Below are 19,479 nucleotides of genomic sequence, written 5' to 3'. Positions count from 1 at the left end.
ACGATTATTAAATTAAATATTAAATTAACTATTTTAGTGGTTCATATAGCCGAATCTCCACCTTATATTCTCAATATTGAATTATTTAATAAATATAAGAAAATTAACTTATGCCGTTCAATTTAATATTTCAATGTCTCAATGTCACATTCAATTTATATCTCATGCATATTTTTAAAAATTTTGAAATTAAATAAATTTTTTACTTATTTAGTAGTTCATATAGCTGAATTCCCACCTCATTTTTCCAATATTGAAAAATTATTTATGAAATATAGTTGAAGTAATTAACTGGATTAGTAAATTCAATATTCCAATATTTAATAATTTATCCTTACCTGTCATTACAGATTGCCAATGCAGTCCAGTGGGCTCTCTGTCTACGGCTTGCGACAAGCGCACCGGGCAATGTTCCTGCCTGCTGAACGTGGCTGGGCGCCGCTGCGACAAGTGCAAGCCGGGCCACTGGAATCTGACGCAGGGCGTCGGCTGTCACGACTGCCAATGCGATCCGCACGGAGCACGCGGACACGAATGCAATCCGTGGACGGGCCAATGCGATTGCAAAATAGGCGTTGGGGGCCGGCATTGCAATGAGTGCACCGAAGGCTTCTATGGCTTCAGCACGGATGGCTGCCAACGGTGTGCCGCATGCGCAGCAGAGGGTCAGGTCTGTGATCCGCTCAACGGCCGCTGCATATGCCCCAAGTATACGCGTGGCCTGGGCTGCGGGCAGTGTGTGCCCGGCACCTGGGGCTGGCAGGCGCGTCTAGGCTGTCGCGAGTGCGAATGCGATCACATCGGCTCCATTGGGCAGCAGTGCGCCACCGTGGGCGGGCAGTGCCAGTGCCGTGAGGGCTATGCGGGACGCACCTGCAATAGCTGTGCCGTCGGCTACTTTGGCTATCCGGAGTGCCGGCGCTGTGGCTGCGACGTAGAAGGCTCCTTTACGCGTGCGGACGGACTCATTGCCTGCGACTCGAACGGCCAGTGTCCATGCAAATCTCTCGTGGTGGGCCTCAAGTGCGACACCTGCATGCAGAGCACCTTTGGCCTGTCCGCACTCAATCCCGAGGGCTGCACCCGTTGCTTCTGCTTCGGGCGCGCCGCTGAGTGCGAGCAGAGTGAACTCTCCTGGGGTCACATTCGCATGCCGGAGGCGCGTAATCTGAGCGTGCAACAGTTGCGCCCACAACACGTGCCCAATGGCGACTTCGAGTACATTGTCGTCGTCCAAATGGCGGGCAGCGTCTCATATCGCGAGGATGCGGAAATACAGCGAATGAATGACTTGAGCCTTGTGCCCCGCTCCACGGGCAATGTATCCATTGGCGCCTATACGCAGTTCTATCAGCCGCTCTACTTCCAGCTGCCGCCACAATTCTACGGCGATCGCACCACCAGCTACGGTGGTTATCTCTACTTCTCACTGATCACCGATGGCGCTCAGATGCCGCTGGAGAGGAAGATATTGTCGCAATATCCGCTCGTGCAGCTGCACGCGCACACGAAGCTGGTTTTGGACTTTTATGAGCACGAGGAATTCGAGTACTCGCTGAATGTGACCCATCGCGTGCCGCTCCACGAATCCTACTGGAAATACCACCAGAACAACCAGGCGGTGGACCGCGGCACCTTGATGGCGGCGCTGCAAAATGTGAAGCATATTTTCCTGCGCGCCTTTGCCTTTGCTGATTTTCAGCAAGTTGTGTAAGTTTCTCACAGATTTCAACTTGAATTTCGCCTTCAATATTTGTATTTGCTTCACAGCTTGCACAGCGTTCACATGGATGCTGCGATCTATGTGCAGGGCTCCACCAATCTGCTGGCCAAGGGTGTGGAGCAGTGTAAGTGCCCGAAACGTTTCGCTGGCCTCTCCTGCCAAGATCCGGGACGCTCGTTTTACCGCTGGCGCAACACCAGCGACGTGGAAAGCGTTTTCATCGAAGATCTGATTGGACGCGCGGCTCCCTGCCATTGCAATGGACGCAGCAATGACTGCGATCGCGAAACCGGCGTCTGCTTGGTAAGAAATACGCGTGAATAATTATAATGCATAAAATTCTCTTTGAAATGCGCACTATCACTTGAATGAATGAAATTAAATTAAATGAAGTCCGATTAGTATAATATTCGCGCACTGCACTTGTTTGCGTCGCCATTTGCTTTTTCACTGAACTGCGGCCAAGCTCGAGCACGTTTGTTACTTTGTTGCGAACTGGTTCATTGGTTCACTGGCAAGTGAGTTGTGATCCTTTTCAAATTGGTATGCAGCTCACGCTGCCAACAAGCAAAATTGAGTATTTTATGCAAATTGAATTTAGTAATTGCAATTTTAATACATCTGTATGTAAAATATTAAATATAATTTCTTGCAAAGTTTGAGGAATATATTTATAATTTAATTATGAAAAAAATTATATTTATTATAATAAATCATATATATTTTGTTATATTAATATTAATTTTTTTATCAATATCTATTGTTATTATTAATTATTTTTATTATTCATTATTTTTATTATTTATTTTTATTAATTTATTATTTTTATTATTATTATTATTTTTGTTTTTTTTTTTTTTTTTTTTTTTTTTTTTTTTTTTTTTTTTTTTTTTTTGCAATATTAACTTTGTTTAACACTGGCAAATTACTCTTGCAGAATTGTCGCGATAATAGCGGCGGCGCGCATTGCCAGCACTGCGCCGACGGCTACTACGGTGATCCGAACTCACGGCACGGATGCCAGGCCTGCCCCTGCCCGGAGACGAATCGCAATTTTGCACGCGGCTGCAATGTGCGCGAGGGCGAAGTGAGCTGCGTCTGCAAGCCCGGCTACACGGGCCGCCTGTGCGAGCACTGTCAGCCGGGCTACTTTGGCAGTCCGATGCAGTATCCGAACAGCAGCTGCCAGGCGTGCGACTGCCACGTGGATGGCATACGGGCGGAGGGCTGTGATGCTCAAACGGGGCAGTGCCACTGCCGGGAGGGCGTGACAGGCCTAAAGTGCGATAAGTGCATGGCACCGCGTCATCATCTGCAAGACAAGGGCTGCAGGCGTGAGTATACGAAATGATATACCCTGTTCAAACTATATTCAATGGATGTACAAACTTTGCCTTAACCAGTTTGCGACAACTGCACGCTGCTGCTGCTGGACTATGTGGAGCTGGTGGGGCACAAGCTGCGCCGCGGGCTGCACAACATGGATTTGACGGGCATTCCGGCGCCTTACCTCAAGTTGAGTGAATACGAGCGCGCCTATAAGGAGTGGCGTGCCCGCCAGCAGGACGTCAGCCAGGCCCGGCAGCTGCTATTGGGCTATGACGTGGGCGCCCTGCTCAAGATGGATGCGCATGCGGAGAACAATAAGTTCCAGTCCCGGAAAGCTCTGGCCACCATTGGCAAGCGCCAGCATGCGCTCCAGTCGATGCAGGAGTCGGCTCTGGTCCTCCAGCAGGATGTGCGCAAAATGCGTGGCGAGCAAATGCAGACATTGCAGGACTTGCGCAACTATGGCACGGCTGCTCATCATCTCAGTCTGCCCACGGCCCTGAAGCAAGCCCGATTCTATCTGGAAGCCATTCAGCAGCATCATCATGTGGTCCAGGATATACGCAGCTCCAGCGACTGCGCCTGGCAGCTCTTCTACGCCACCGGCAACGCCTCCGATGCGGCCTACGATCAGCGAGCGCGCCTCGAGATGCTCTGGCGCGATCTGAATCAAACCAATTATCGGGTGGCCGATATGCGGCTGCACCTCGATCGCACCCAGGACGTGGAGAGCGAGGCGGACGATGTGCTCGAGCATGTGCGCAATCTCAGCGGCCATGTGGCCGAGCAGTACCAGGAGCTGAGCGCACTGGACCAACACATACAGCAACAATTGAATCCGGATCAAACTGAGCTCGGCTACAAAAATCTTCGAACGAGCATTGAGCATCAGTTGCAACTGAACGAGCAGCGACGCCAATTGGCTGCTGCAGCTGCTCAGCTGAATGCGACGCTTCTGGAGGATTCGGAGCTGCAGCGCGAGGTGCGCAAGCATTGGCTACCCAAGGCAGAGAAGCATGCAACACGGCTGCTCGAACGCTCCAACGAATATGCCAAACAATTCCAGCCGACGCGCAATGCCGCACGCATTGCCATGCTGGCCAGGTGAGTCGTGATAGTCCATAGCCCAACAGGAGCATTCCTTACTCACCCAATCTCTCTCTCTCTCTCTCTCCCTCAGCTCCGCCCACAGCAACATTTCGCTGGCCATTGCTGCCGCTCAGCAGGCATCGCTGCTGGCCAAGGAGCGCGTGTTCGAGGCCCAACGCACACTTTATCCCGGCGACGGCAGCTCGATGATCGAGCGTGCCAAGCACTCGCTGCAGCGTTCCAAGCAGCTGCAGCGTGAGGCCTTGCAGCAAATGCAAAAGTCCACCGTGCTGAAGGGCAAGCTGCAGCAGCAGCAACAGCAAGTGGAGGGCATTAAGCGCACCATCTTTGAGACGGGACAGCGCAGCAATAACATCACCAGCCAGCTGCAGTTGCTCAGGAATAGCTCGGCGCGACGCAATGCGCAGCAGAGCATGAAACTGGCGCAGCACACCAGCGACGAGATGCGCCAGGAGCTGAGGAAGGCGAAGGAGCTGCAGCAATCCATACAGCATATGCGCAAATCCTTTGCCATGCTCGAGCCAGACTGGGAGATCAAACTGGGCATGGCCGAGGAGAACATCTCGCTGACGAAGACAAATTTGCGGCTGGGCAACGTCTCGCTCAGCTACATCGAGCAGCAGGCGGCCAAGGAGCAGCAGATCTTCGAGCAGTGGAACAACAGCATGGCCAGCCAGCTGCAGCAGCTGAGAGATCAAATAGCCAAGGCTAGGCATGCAGCCGAGGCGGTAAGTGGACGAGCTCATTCACTCTACTTTAACTTGGTTTAAATATATTTCTCCTTGGGCCAGATTGATGTCTCGTTGGAGTCGCTGGGCCCCAAGTGCAGTCGCAGCTATTTGCCCGTCTCCTATGGCCTGAGCACCTCCAATTCGCTGCGCCTAAGCTTCAGCCTCGCCAATCACATGGGCAACTCGCCGCTGCTGCTCGTGCAGGGCAGCGAGGGTCGCCACATCACATTGGAGCTGTACAAGAGGCACGTGCGCCTGATTTGGTATCTGGGCGGCAGCACGGCGACCATAACCCATCCGCTCGAAGTGCAGACGCGCGATCCCAAATACGACGACGCCTGGTATCACGTGGAAGCGAATCGCACACTGAACCTGGGCAGCCTGCTGGTGCGTCGCATGAACAACTTTGGCTCCCTGATGCCCGGGTCTCCGGTCACGGGCTCCACGGATGCGGAGCACACGCGTTTCTATCAGACACACGACGAGCGCATCTTGCTGGGCGGCCAAGCCTCCAAGGACCAAACGCCGGGTCTAAATGTAGTCGTGCACCAGGTGGAAGTGGACAATAAACCGCTGGGCATATGGAACTTTATGAGCAGCGAGGGACGGTGTGGCGGTGCCATGATTGGCGCCAGGGAATCATCGGCCTCCTCGGTGGCACGGCACTTCAATGGCCTCGGCTATGCGCAGCTGAAGAAGACGCGACCGCGTCCCTATCGCAAGAATCTCTTTGCGCTGCAGATGACCTTCCGCACGCTGGACGAGAATGCGTTGCTCTTCCTGGCGGTTGATGACAAGAATGTGAGTTTAATGACTTTACTTCAACCGCCTTCAATCCACTCACCTCTCTCTCCCTCTCTCTCTTCCTTTATAGAACCGCTCCGTATCGGTCACGTTGAGTCGCGGTCGCATCATGTTCCGCATCGATTATGGCGACGAGTCCAAGCTGGAGATCAACACCACCAAAAAGTACAACACTGGCCAGTGGATCAAAATCGAGGCGGCCCGCGAGTTCTCCACACGACGCAGCACCGAGAATGGAATGCTACGCGTGAACAATGATCGCCCCATCTCCGGCGCACCCACATTGCCCGTGAAGAGTCACATGCTGCCGGATCTGTCCAAGGCGGTGTATTATCTGGGAGGCGTGCCACCAGGTAGGGCATTGGCCATCGGCTGAGTCTGTCCAAGAATATGGAATTAATTGAAATATAATTGAGTGCGACTAAGAGACATATCCAATAGAAAAATAGGTTATGTATGCAGTACGACTCCGGTTATAACGACTCCGCTTATAGAGTCCGTACGGTTCTTACGACGAAAGCTCTGGTTCCCAGTTAAACTCTTATGAGTAAATTTATATGGTTATAACGTCCTCCAAGGGCGTCGTTATAACCGAATTCTACTGTATTTATAAGCTATTATTATTTCTTATGACTGACTGAAATATATCGTACTCATTTCCTACCTCCAAGTGTCGTGAGACTAGTTCTTAATGACATAAGTAGTCCATCACCAGGCTCGCACTATATATAGATATATACTCACACATACCGTTTATTTTTATAGGCTTTACTTCAGGCACCACTAAAGCACCCGGCGCGGACAATCCCTTCCTTGGCTGCATGATGGATGTGCAGGTGAATGGCGAGACTTATGATCCGCTCGAGAGCTCTACTTACTTTGGCGTGGAGTCTTCCTGCAAGGACATGATTACAAAGTATGTACACACATTCTTATCTTACACAATCCCTATTAACATACCTGTCTGCTCCTCCACAGAGCTGGCTTCTCGGGCAATGGCTATTTGGAGCTGCCCTCGCAATCGCTGCGCAAGCGTGCCAATGCGGCTCTGGTGTTCCGCACACTTCAAGCGGATTGTTTGCTGCTGCTGGCTGCGTATCCACCCGAAGTGCTGGCCGACTACGATGCCAAGGACATCAAGGGCAACTATTCGATGAGTCTGGTCGACGGCCAGCTGCAGGTGTGGATCAACTCCGGCCGCAGTTTCATCAAAATGTCCTCCAATGCCAGCCAGCTGAACGATGGCGAGCTGCATGTGATCAATCTTAGTAAGACTGGACGCCGTCTGGAGCTGATGGTGGACGATGAACTGCAGGAGGTGCGCACCCTGACGGGCTCACCCTCGCTCATCAGTCTGCCCCAGGATGCGGGCGGGCTTTACATAGGCGGTGCACCGCCCCACGAGATTTACACACCCTTGGCGCCCACCTTTGTGAAGCTGGAGGGTGCCGTGCGGGATGTGGTGTTCAATAACCGTACGATCAATTTCAATGATGCCCTGACCTTTGTCAATGTGCAGATCGGACGCAACGGTCCGGTCATGGGCAGTCCCAAGGGCGCTCTCTACGATGTGCTGCTCAAGACGGAGCCGATGATTGGGAAGAGTTTCACCGCCTCACCGGAGGGCTGCAAGCGGGTAAGTTTGTAATATAAATTCGCTGGTATTTTGTGGGTAACGGGAATTGAGGGTTTGGGTTTATTGCATGTATATATCACGTATATATATATATCATTTATATATAGAGATTTGTGGCTATCTAACTCTCAACATTCTGATCGACTTAAATGTTTCTTTTTGTTCTTATAGGATTTTAGTTGCTAAGCAATTATGTCACAAAAGCTGCTACGCAAAAAGCTTCAAGCGCTGCGCTGCAAGAAAAGCTCTTTTGTATACTAATTTCGCCTAAACAAAAAACAAATCAATCAAATTCAGCTTACTAAACATAGCTACTCAATGTGGTCTACATGTGGATTAATCATACAAAATCATCAAAATATAACCTCAGATTTAACCAAACGATGTCATTCGCTAAAGCTTTTAAGCTTTTTTGACATGCAAGCTAGTTTACAGAGTCAAAAGCTGTTTTGTATGCTCAAAAAGCTCTTGTAAGCTGGCTTAACTAGATTTAAGCATTCAATGGAAGTTGGTTCACAATGAGCAACAATTTGGTTGGAAAGCATATAAAACTCTTTTAAAATTTATAATAACTTTTTAGTATACAAAAGCTTCTACATTTTCTTTAAGTTTATTAAAACTCTTGCTGAAAGCTGCATTAACATACACCTAGTCTCAGTTCGCAGCTACTGAATTTTAACACTCGATTTTTAAAAGCTCTCAATTGAATTTAAATTGTTATTTTGTTATTTTTTCATAAAGTTTACACAGATAAAGATGTGTATTCTCTATCAAAGCTATCTAAGTTCAGTTCTAATTTAAGTCACTCAAACAACTTTATAAGCTTGATACCATCGTTTCAATGCTATATACAAGCATCAATTTCAGCTTAAAAGTTTCTTAAAGCTCATATTTCTTTTGAAAGCTCTTGTTAGCCAGCTTTGTTAAATTTAAGAAGTATCATAAATGTTAAGTTTCAAAAAGCTCTGGGTCGCATTTGGATGTTAAATTACACTTGACAACAGCACACTTATTATGTAAATATTTCATATTTTCATAACATATATCTTTTGTATATTATAAGCTCAAAAATAGTCTATAAGGAAGAATCTATCGATACGTTTTTAAATTATCTATAAACATCACATATTTACATCACATTTTTCACTCATCAACGCTTTGTGTACGTTTTTGCTTTCATTGATGTATCATACGAATAACTTTTTGCCTTCTTCAACTTGTTATCACATTTTTAAATAAAAGCGAACGAACATTTTTTAACAAACGAAAAAGAAACAAAAAATCATGCCAGTTATTTTATTATTTTTTAACCTCACGCTGTGAAAGCTCGCTCACAAAAGCTCAGAACTAACACAAAGTCGTCGCGGTGAGTTAAGTTCCCATTCAGTTCAATCAAAAGCTTCGATTAATCCTTTCCATTTGCTTACAGATCGGAAGCTACTCATACGAACCGAATGCCTTCAAGTTCGGCGACGAGCTCTATAGCTACTCGCAGCTGAAGCTGCCCGAGCGTCACTTCTGGCAGCGCAACTTCCAGCTGAGCTTCGAGTTCCGCTCGTTCTATCCGAATGGCATGCTCTATTTGTCGCCGGGCAGCAAGGAGAAGCCCAAGCACTACGTCACCCTGCTGCTCAAGGATGGCCAGCTGGTGTTGATAGTGCGCGGACGAAGGCGCGAGGAGCTGCTGCTGACCGCCAAGCTGAACGACGGCGAATGGCATCGGGTCACGATCGGCTGCCACGATCGCAAGGTTACGCTGAGCGTTGAGATTGGACGCACAGATCAAAAGACTTCGGCCCAGATGAAGGTGCCCAAGAAAATAGGCGCCTCACAGCTAATGCTGGTGGGTGGCCTGCCCCAGGCACCGGTCAAGGTGCCCTCGGAGCTCTATATGCGCCTCGAGCCCTTCAAGGGCTGTCTGCGGCGATTCAGCATCAACAATAGCACACAGGATCTGGCACGGCCGGGCAAGCATGCAAATGTCGGACAATGTTTTCCGAAAGTGGAGCGAGGCAGCTACTTCCCAGGCGATGCCTATGCCATATACAGTGAGTGGGCGGGGTCTAATTTCAAAGTGGGCACGACTGACGATACAATCCACATAGAATACAGCTATTTAAGGATTCTTTTCTCGTGTGAATTTCTATGATTTCACATTTCCTTCAGTCTAGCCGATTTATTAGCTGCCATCGGAACATTCTCTCTTATCTAAGTAGAGCTAACTTCTCTCCTCTTCATTTTCACTACCTTTATATGAATCATGTCTAACTCTTATGTTCTTCACTTGCAGAGAGAAACTTTCATGTGGCCAAATATTTGGAACTGGAATTGGAATTTCGCACCTCTGAGCTATCCGGCATATTGCTAAGCGTATCCGAGCCCAACAACTTTCCTTCGCTCTCACTGGAGCTAAGCAATGGCAATGTGAGTTTTACTAAACTTTGAAAAATCTTTGGTATATATAAAAGTATTCCCTCTATAACAGATCGTTTTCTCTTGTGATCTGGGCGATGGTGTGCCCTTCCGCGTGGAGTCTACGCTGCCGGACAAATATGCTCTGTGCGACAACAAATGGCACAACATATCCGCGCTCTATGACGGCGAACAGATTGCACTGAGGATCGATCAGCTCCCAGCTACGATCAGCATGTCGAGCCAACGCAATGCGGGCAAGGTGCAAACACGTTCGCCCCTCTACATAGGCGGACTGCCAGGTGAGCTTATATTGGGATACTACTATATATAACGACTTGTTTAACTTGCATAAATATGTGTATTTCAGATATTGCACCGAGTGGCTGTTTGTTGTCTCGCGATAACTTCAAGGGCTGCATACGTAATGTCTCCATACGCAATGAGAGACGCGATTGGATCGATATGGATGATCTGCACAATGTGCTGCTCAGCGAGTGTCTTGTCTCCAGCGATGATTGAACTATATCTATCTAACGAAATATGTTTAGATCGCGGAACGATTTCTGGTTCCTGTTGTTGATGCCACACCAAAACTTTTTCCAAATGCATTGTGATCAAATAGGAGTTTTAGACTTAGACTTAGACAACGTCCAGTTCGTAGCATATCACTGCCATATAAGTAATATTTACCTAGCTATACGTTTAGCCAGTGACTGCATTTTATGTACTACATACATATATATTTTATACATGTATGCCCTACACAAATATTTAATTTATTTAACTTTTAATTTATTTTCTTTTTATTTTAAAGAGGCTTTAAGTTTGCGCATCGATTTTATTTGAATTTTTTTAACTGTATACCCTGTGAATCTCCCATTTGTACATTGCCTATTAATATTTATAAACATATTTCAATATCGTATAAGTATTTCGATTAGTGTACTTCATAATTTAAATATATACATACATATATTCATTTGTACATAACACATATTTAGCGTAAGATTTTCATATTTAAATTAACTTTACGTTTGAATGTTCTAAAATATAAAATGATTTAAAAAATAAAATTTGTGTAGTAAATATATGTATGTATATTTTTTTGCTGCGTAGATCCTTAATATATGAAGTTTTCCTTGTATTATTTGGAATATACGTAAATTATGTTTGCGTTTCATTTATATTATATATAAAAAATACCCCTGTAGGTATATTTTATATAATATTTATGTGGATTTAGACTGCTTCGATTTGATCATTATTTATTATACAAAACCTATTGGAATATCTAATATTGAGTATGGCAAATTCCCCTTGAAGGAGTCTTCCGACTTTTGAACACAAGTTCATAATATTTTTCTTCGCTCATCTCGATTCCTAAGTTTCGATTTTTAACTGGAGAATATTGAATTACTATTCTAGATTTGTTAGCTTAAGCGGCACGATTATGTAAGTATTTTAAATTAAATTTTTTTTTTTTTAAATTAAATAAATAAAAAATTAATAAATATATAAATAAAATAATATAAATTTAGTGTCAGTTGAATTTGCCTTAACCTTCACAAACAAAGGAATATTTTCGGTTTTTATATTTCTGAAACACCGGATACATTCGAAAATAAACTGGCCATTATGAGTGTATTGAGTACCCGAAGAACGGAATATAGCGGTCGTCGTAGCACTCGAAAGTCTCTGACCTCATCGACATCAGGAAGCTACGAAATTTTCTGCGTTAATTTCTATGACAACGGGTTGCGAGCGGTGCGAGATGAATATATCAATCAGATCAAGCTTGGGCTGCGACAATTTCTGTTTGTCATCGATCTGGATGGTGAACTGGAGGATAATCGCTTGGCCAACCGGAGGAAGACTCGTACCAGCGGCAAGGGCAGACACTCAGGTGAGCAGAGCACTAACTGACTTACCTCAGCTGACCAGCATTTTGGGTGTTTACGACTAGAACTTTTGAGCACCGATCCTGTGACCCATACGCTGATGCGCATTCAGAGCTGTCTGCGTGAATATGAGTTTATAACCCGCAAGATTGAAGCGGAGCTGAGCTTCAATATGCTCAAGTACTATCAGAAGAATATGCCCGCCCAGCTAAAGATACGTTCGCCTGACTCCAAAAAGGAAAAGCCAGCCGAGTCGAAACGCTCGGCCAAGTCCAAGGACACCGACGCCGTTTCGTTGGCCAAAATCACATGCTTTAGTGTAACGGCCAAGGAACACCACAAAGTGGGCAAGGGCCAACCGCTGTCAAAGCGTCGGGTAAGGCTACGAAATGAATTTGTCTTCTTGTCAATTCTAATTTTATTTTTCTTCAATTCGATTTCAGTATATTAAAGATGCTCCTGCCAACACGACAATAATCATTGTCATCATTGGTACCATCAAAAATGACTTCTACAAGACTCTGCTCGTGTAAGTTGGACGAAAATAATTTCTTGACTGGTTTAGGGGCTGAGAATGGAATGAGCTCGAAGAAAGTTCGCTTTTAGGCTAGGTTTTGAAGTTGAACAGAATTATCTGATCAGGTTTTCAGGTTTTCATAGACTCCACAAAATATTTGGCTTTTTTTTTAAGGGTTTTTCGATTGGTGGATTGCCGGAAGAGCGGGTTTTTGGTTTTCCAACGGTTGATTTTCATATTTCCTTCCAAAAAGAGACAGCTGAATTTCGTTCATTTCGTTCGTTAGTCCAAGCTAGAATGATTTCCCATTTTCAATGGGTTCAGGGTATAACAAGTAAGAAAGCTCCAGTCGAGACTGCTCGACTAGGAGATACCCTGAACCCTCCAAGCTGATATTCTAATCATTCTGCACTTCTTTTATGCACACATACATACACATGCATCCACACGCACGCATAAGCCTGCGCTCTGCTAACTGCGCAGTAAGCAGCGACTGCGCTTGGGCTGCGCTGCAGTGTGGGCAATATTATGAGAATTTATTTGTTGAATAATTTCTTTTGTAGACATAAGATCTTAATGAAACTTTCAGAGCGTAATCATATGGTGAATATGTGTTTACATTCCAAAGCCCAAGTCTCTAGTACTTGAAATGCGTTTTTTACAAATTGGGGGAGAAGGGGGCGTGGTATCCAAAATCTGTAAATTACAAAATCTTTGTATCGATTAGCTTTATATACAACGCAAATTATTCTCAACGCGATTATTCTCGATAAAAAAGTTATCGGACAATTTATCGAAAAAATAAAGCAAACTCGTACTGCGTATGGTACTCACGAGTATGCATGCCAAATTTCAGCTCTCTAGCTCTTATAACTTCTGAGATCGACGCACTCATACGGACGGACGGACAGACGGACAGGGCTATATCGACTCAGCTCGTCGCGCTGATCAAGAATATATATACTTTGTGGGGTATGCCACGCCTCCTTCTGCCCGTTACATACTTTTTCACAAAACCATTATACCCTGATTTCCCATTTTCAATGGGTTCAGGGTATAAAAATGAGAGACGTTTCATTTCCGTTGATCCAAACAATGTTCGATCTCTCTTGAGCACAAATTGTGGAATGATGGGCTAACGACCTGATGAGCATTACACTCACTCAAAAATTTCCTCTTTTGATATACCTTTATGGGTAACTCCAATAACTTATTCATTATCGCCTTCAGAATGAATCAGCCGCTGCGTGGAATCGTGCACTTTCTGCCCAAGGAGTGTGCCTATGATGTGCTGGTGCCGCGTCCACGCATCGAGAAGGAGCGCCACGAGACCATCGAGATGATCCAGGCCGATATTTATAAACTGCGTAAGCGGGTGTCGACCAAGCCCGTTGGCATAATGCAGCAGCAGCTGCCGCAGATGTCCATGTGCCAGGCGGCCAGGTATTCGAAGAATATTTTTGATCAGCTCACCTGGTTTCTGTACGATATGAAAGTGTTGCGGGAGCAATATGACGAGTACTATGTGAAGCCGTATTGTCAGATCGATGTCAAAATGAGTCCGGGCACCAGCATGCTGGCCAGCTTTCAAATGGCCGACTCTCTGAGCATTCAGGGACACTATTTGAAGGCTGAGATGCCGGCGGTGCACGATGACGATGCCTCGGTCTATTTGTACCTCGAGTCATTGATGTGTACGTTCGGTAATCCGCGCGATTTGATGACCGAAATGGAGGTACTGATGCTAGCGAATCCCACATCGAATTTGTATACCAAAACTCTGGATAAAATCAAGGTCTATGCGAATGCCTTCAAGAGCATTATCAAGCTGATGAAAAACGAGCTGTTGTTCGTCGAGCAGGCGAATACGCTGCTCGAGAGCGTTATATCCTATATGGATCAGAGCCTAATGCGAAATATCTACCATGCGTGCTTGGAGTACAATGTGCTGCGGCGTTATTTCAGCTCCGGCTACATCATAGAGAAGCTCTACTATACGCCCTATAATGGCGACGGGGAACCGCAGCATTTGCCCAAATTCGCCCAACTATATTTGACCGACGATTCGGTGTGCCAGCGCATTATACAGCTGGTCGATGAGTATGACAATTATAATATAGAGGAGATCCAGCCAAATATACGGCTTTTCACGTTTCGGCGCGTCCTGAACGAGGTCTTTGAGAATGAGAAGCAATTGGTTATACCGACACGTCTATGCTTTCGCGACTTTACGCTCTATGAGATGCAGGAGTTTCTCAGGGACTTGGTCACGCCTCAGATGTTCGAAACAGCGATCGATGTTAAAGGAGAACACCCGCACTCCGATCATCCGAGCACCTTTAGTCTGGACATTGCCAGTGATTTCGAGGAGACGAACACGACGCCCTATAGCTGTCCACCACGGAAGCGTTATAGTATTGTCCAGCCGAACGTGTTCGTACGCCCCAAATCGCTGAAGGCCCAAAGGATGCTGGACACCAAAAAGGACGTGGAAAAGAAAGAGACTGCGTCGAAGGAGAAGTCACCGCAACTCTCCCGATTGCGGAGCAAGGAAAGTTTTCGCGTGTCTACCAAATCAGTACGCACCTCCACGGGGCGAAACAGTGGACTTCGCAGAGAACCTTCCAAATCGAATTACTCTGATAAGCCAACATATATTGGTCTACGACCGGATCATCCGATGCTCAAGGGCTACAATTTGGATGATGCACGCCAGACGATCAATGTGAAAAATTCCAAATATTACTTTGAAGAGGGCCTAATAACGCTCTACGAGGAGAAATGGAACTTTAGACAGATGAACAAATGCCTCTCCCTTGAGATAGATAAGCAGACATTGTACCTGGTCAACGAGCTGGGCAGAATGGACAATGTGTCGCCGAATATACGTTTTCAGACACCGAATGGCATTAGCTTGCGGATAAAGCCCAAGGGCGACGAATGCGCCAAGGCGGTGGTCAATTATCCGAATGGATTGACCCTCTACTGCCACGACACCCATGTGGAGAACTTGTGGTCGGGTCAGCAGAGCGAGCTGAATGAGAGTCGACGCGTTTATACGCCCTACGGCTGTGTCATCACTTTCTATACCAACAACGATATGGTGATGATAATGCGCTATAATGGTGAGGTCTATCGATTGTATAGCACGCCGGAGGTGGTTGAGGAGGACGAGGGCGTGGTTGAGGATGATCCGAGCTTCATCAATGCCTGCTCCACACAATCAACGTACAGCAGCTACAGACCCTTGCCCAAATGCACGGCCAAAAAGTTGAGTAAGCCGAGGAATACATCGTTAACGAATCGCACAGTAGGCGGGTCGGATACGAAGGGGCGGCGTTCGCAGGAGAGGGGCTCCACCTCATCTGAAACTCTAGCCGCACGGGCGGCCAAACTGGAGGCGCGTCAAATGAAATTGACCCAGGCAACAGCTCTATTCGCCAGCATCGATGCGGAGATAAAGTTTCTGGAATTCATTATGCAGCTATTCAATCTGACCTTCAAGCACCTGAAGCTGACCACATCGCTGGGCAGCGTCGTCCACGTGCAGGGCCATGAGATACGGTGCGGCAAGCCGATTCGGGTAACGGAATGGCATGATTACTACGCCAACGAGAGCTATGCCATGCGGGATGATGGTTTGCGCATGGTCTGGACACATGATTCACTGCGCTGCTATCACAGCGATGGCACCTTGATCACCACCAGAACCACGTCTCATTGGGATCAAGGCATTGCCGAGGACGATATTGATAAGCAAATCAGTTCGAGCAGCTCCCATTTGACGAAGAAGAAGCAAAATGATGCCGATGTGGATTCTGATGTGGTAAAGTTGAACATAATCCTAAATGAAAGCAAATTACATACTAGAGGATAATTAGACTAACTAGAGATAATTATGTAGCCTACAGCTAAACCTTCTACTAGAAGGTTAAGTAGTTATTTAAAAAATTTTGACAGCCTGAAAGAATTGACTCTGGACGGGATTCGAACCGCAGCTCTCATCAAATAACTCAATAGCTCAACTTAAATCATTTGCATGTGTGTGTATATGTGCCTAAGCATAGCCAATAGAAAGAGTATTTGAAGCACCAGTGTTGGCAGCTTAGCCTCTTTTAGGCTAGATCAAGCCTGTTTGAAAAATGAGTATGGGAGAAAATATATAAAATTGAGGAAGACGTCGTAGTCCTAATGAGAACTATAGAAAAGAAAGAAATTAATGTAACTAAGTTAATAGGTATATACAAATTTAGCGTTATGTATATATTCTTGAGCTAATCCGATTTAACTATGCGTGTTTCTTTGCCTATATATCTTGTTTGTATCATACAAATACAACAAATTGTATGTCTGTTTGCATATCCCTCTCTCTGTCTGTCTCCCTGTCTATTTCTTAGTCTATCTCTCTCTTTCCCCGCCTAACAAAAACAAGAGACGAAGAAGAACTACAGCAGATCATTGCTTGAAGTAGCAGAGAGTGTTCCCATTGGTCACTTGAAGCTCGACTGCAACGATCCCCTACCTAGCGTCGGGCTCAACATTTGAGTGCGACTTAGGGTTTGAGTAAAATTCTCTCTATATAAAGGGCAGCAGCTGTTTCATTTCTTCAGTAGCCCAGCCCTGGTGGAGGTCAGTTGTGCAGTTCAGTACAGTAAAGTGAAGTGGAGTGAATTGTAATGTGTGATCACTCAGCTAACCATTAAAGACAGAGGAAATATTTAAAGGAAGTTTTTAGAGAAATACATAGAGGTAATTAATTCAGGAAAGACTTTAATAGAAATATTTAGAAATATTTACAGGAAGTAATTAGAGGAAACGCATTGAGAAAATATTTACATGAAATACTTAGAGGAAATATGCCTAGAGGAACTGCTTCTTCGATCTGTAACACGATTATATAGACGAATAGTTCCTCCTCAGCTTACTTACATTTCAACACCTGCATTTAAATATTAGTGAACTCATAATTAATGCTGATATGCCGACAACTGTTCCACAGGGCGCCATCTATATAAATGTACCAGGAGGTAGTTCGTTTATCGAGCCACAGGTATCAAATCACTCAGTTCAGTCAACATTGAAAGAAGAGGAAATCGAGCTTATAGAGGAAGTCGAGCCTGAGGATATGTATGTATATGACTATAGCTTCACAGCTTACGAGCCCGATGAGTATTTGATTGAGAACAAGTATTACGCCGGCACCAAATTCAATTTTACGCACATCAATAAGGTGGATCTGAAGCTGGAGACGAGCATCTATTCCGCTGACGATTTGCAATTTCGCATCTATAAATTGGAGGAGGAGTCGATGCGTGAAAATATGCAGGATATCGAAGAGGAAACCATTAACGATGATACATCCTCCGAGCCCGATCCCGACGAATGGACCAAGTATACCGGTGGGAAGAGAACGTTGAAATTTCCCTATCAGAGCGCCGCGGTGACCATTCAAGCACCCAATATTCAAATCGATATGCTAATGGATCGTTTGGAGATTATAGCAAATTTGCGTAAATTTAGCTGCGATGACAATACTTTTGTAGTGCGGTAAGTTAACGGGCTTTAAGTTGAGGGCAGATCTATGTAGCGTGAAAGAGATGCCTGAGCTGGTCTAATGCAGTTTCATTAGTATAAGTGAAGGCTGTCTTTTACATCTAGAACTATCGACCTCCCTCTTCCTACAGCGATAGCATTCAGCTAAACGTGGATATGCAAAAGGGTCTGACGAACGCATTTCAGTCCTGGGTTGAAGAGTTTCACCAGTTTATCAAATGCTCCTGCGCCAAATGGCGCACCGTCTACTTTGTGGAGGCCACTCTGGATGATTGCCGTAAGAAGGGTAAGAAATACCAAGAGGAAAACTCAGTTATTATAATTAATTAGTTGATATCTTAGCTTAGAAAAAATATATCACTTATTATTCATTCATTTGTACAGGTATCGAGCTAATGAAGACCATCCCTCCAATGGGCTCATTCAATTTTTGTGCGGGCAACTTTTTTATTGATCCCGTGGAGCTGAAATCGATGGCGAAAAAAATGGAAACCACATTAAAATTCTACGATCAGGACATGCTCAAGTTTCCACGATTTCCCACCAAGGCGGAAACGCCAAATATCCCACAATTTGCCACTGTAATGAGCACAAGGTAAAGCGAATTCAATGAAATATCCTTCAAATTTTGCAGTTTAAAGTTCCCGATTCCCTAAATAGAATCTTCGTGGAAATACCCGCACAGCTGGCCTATACAGATCGCATCCATCTGTTTCTCGATCCTTTCGAGAAAATCAAGTTCCGCAAGCTCAAGCATCGCTTCAGCGAGTAAGTTCGTTGGACTTCCAGATCAAAGATATTTCCAATCTCCGATTATCTCTTTGTAGAGCGCTCATCTTCCACTTGCATCCTCATCTGCGAGGTCTCGTCCACAAGGAGATTAGCAATCGCAGCTGGCGCAACTATCACCTGGAGAACAAGCGACGTCTCTTTCAGGAGCAGCAACGTCTCAGCCTCTATGTGGCGATGCTACGCCACAAGGTCTATCCGAATTACTTCCAGTTCAAGGATCACTATCATTATCATGTGCGGAATATTGATTTCTTCGAGTTCATGACCGCCAAGTGCACCGAGAAAACGCAGTTTGAGCGCTTTAGTGAAGCCCAGCAGGAAACTAAGTCGATGACAGCATCAGAAAAGGATCAAGGACAGGCAAGCAAGGGTCCGCCTCTCTCTAAATCTCGCCGCAAAAAATGTTTGTGCCCCAAATACTTGAATTCTCTCACATAGAAAACAATTTGTGTTTAGTCGAGCATTTGAAGTGTAATAAATATATGTTAAAACACTCAAGAAACTGATTTTTATTTAAATTAAAAATCTTTCATTTTTTCAAATTGAAAGCAATCTGGTATAATGAAGTTTTTATCCAAATTTTTGAAGTAGATTATGTGTAATAAGAATATGTGAAAACTTAAAAAGAAAATTATTTTTCATGTAAAACTCTGTTTTTTTGCTTGCTGTTTCCTTTTTCTAATTTGCATAGCATTTGATTTTTGACTTATTAAAACTTATTCGAATTACGCATAAGGGCTATATGAATTTTAAAACTGCGCTCAATTTTTTGCACACTTGGTCACACATAATATGCAACTTACAACCTTTTCGGAACTTATTTAATTAATTTATTTTATTTATTTATATGGGACACTTTGTTTTTAATCATTAACAGCCTGTTTCCCATTTTCACTCGAACAAATCTGGCTTGCCAAAAACCTGCACGATAGCCACGCACTGTCATACCGGCATAAATTGCAGCTATCGCA

At 45.2% G+C, this 19,479-nt stretch overlaps 2 protein-coding genes across 4 annotated transcripts in view; both read left to right on the top strand.

Moving 5' to 3' along the window:
- LOC108611709 (wing blister) overlaps nucleotides 1–10,834 on the top strand; it is a 102,144-nt gene extending 91,310 nt beyond the window's left edge. The window contains exons 6-18 of one of the 3 annotated variants that reach the window (XM_018004476.2): nucleotides 351–1,710; nucleotides 1,771–2,026; nucleotides 2,661–3,057; nucleotides 3,127–4,156; nucleotides 4,233–4,890; nucleotides 4,954–5,694; nucleotides 5,768–6,050; nucleotides 6,463–6,613; nucleotides 6,676–7,333; nucleotides 8,763–9,381; nucleotides 9,624–9,757; nucleotides 9,819–10,047; nucleotides 10,116–10,834. In XM_018004476.2, coding sequence (XP_017859965.1) covers nucleotides 351–1,710; nucleotides 1,771–2,026; nucleotides 2,661–3,057; nucleotides 3,127–4,156; nucleotides 4,233–4,890; nucleotides 4,954–5,694; nucleotides 5,768–6,050; nucleotides 6,463–6,613; nucleotides 6,676–7,333; nucleotides 8,763–9,381; nucleotides 9,624–9,757; nucleotides 9,819–10,047; nucleotides 10,116–10,267 — 6,668 coding nt within the window. In that variant the 3' untranslated portion in view covers nucleotides 10,268–10,834. Of the gene's footprint in view, nucleotides 1–350; nucleotides 1,711–1,770; nucleotides 2,027–2,660; nucleotides 3,058–3,126; nucleotides 4,157–4,232; nucleotides 4,891–4,953; nucleotides 5,695–5,767; nucleotides 6,051–6,462; nucleotides 6,614–6,675; nucleotides 7,334–7,504; nucleotides 8,700–8,762; nucleotides 9,382–9,623; nucleotides 9,758–9,818; nucleotides 10,048–10,115 lie in introns of those variants that run through there. The other 2 variants (XR_016269505.1, XM_089465853.1) reach the window with 2 other exon arrangements.
- Nucleotides 10,835–10,962: 128 nt separating this feature from the next.
- On the top strand, nucleotides 10,963–19,010 carry ms(2)34Fe (male sterile (2) 34Fe). The gene is made up of 10 exons (XM_018004912.2): nucleotides 10,963–11,200; nucleotides 11,287–11,651; nucleotides 11,712–12,022; nucleotides 12,090–12,175; nucleotides 13,394–15,989; nucleotides 17,163–17,710; nucleotides 17,848–18,002; nucleotides 18,101–18,311; nucleotides 18,377–18,484; nucleotides 18,544–19,010. The coding sequence occupies exons 2-10, from the start codon at nucleotides 11,384–11,386 to the stop codon at nucleotides 18,944–18,946; spliced, it is 4,686 nt and encodes a 1,561-aa protein (XP_017860401.1). The 5' UTR covers nucleotides 10,963–11,200; nucleotides 11,287–11,383; the 3' UTR covers nucleotides 18,947–19,010.
- Nucleotides 19,011–19,479: the final 469 nt, after the last annotated feature.

Source organism: Drosophila arizonae, chromosome 3 (assembly GCF_054131065.1).
Source record: "Drosophila arizonae isolate 15081-1271.41 chromosome 3, UAZ_ARI_1.0, whole genome shotgun sequence".
Lineage (NCBI taxonomy): Eukaryota > Metazoa > Arthropoda > Insecta > Diptera > Drosophilidae > Drosophila > Drosophila arizonae.
The sequence above is the reverse complement of the archived record's forward strand: the minus strand, read 5'-3'. Positions and strand labels throughout refer to the sequence as shown.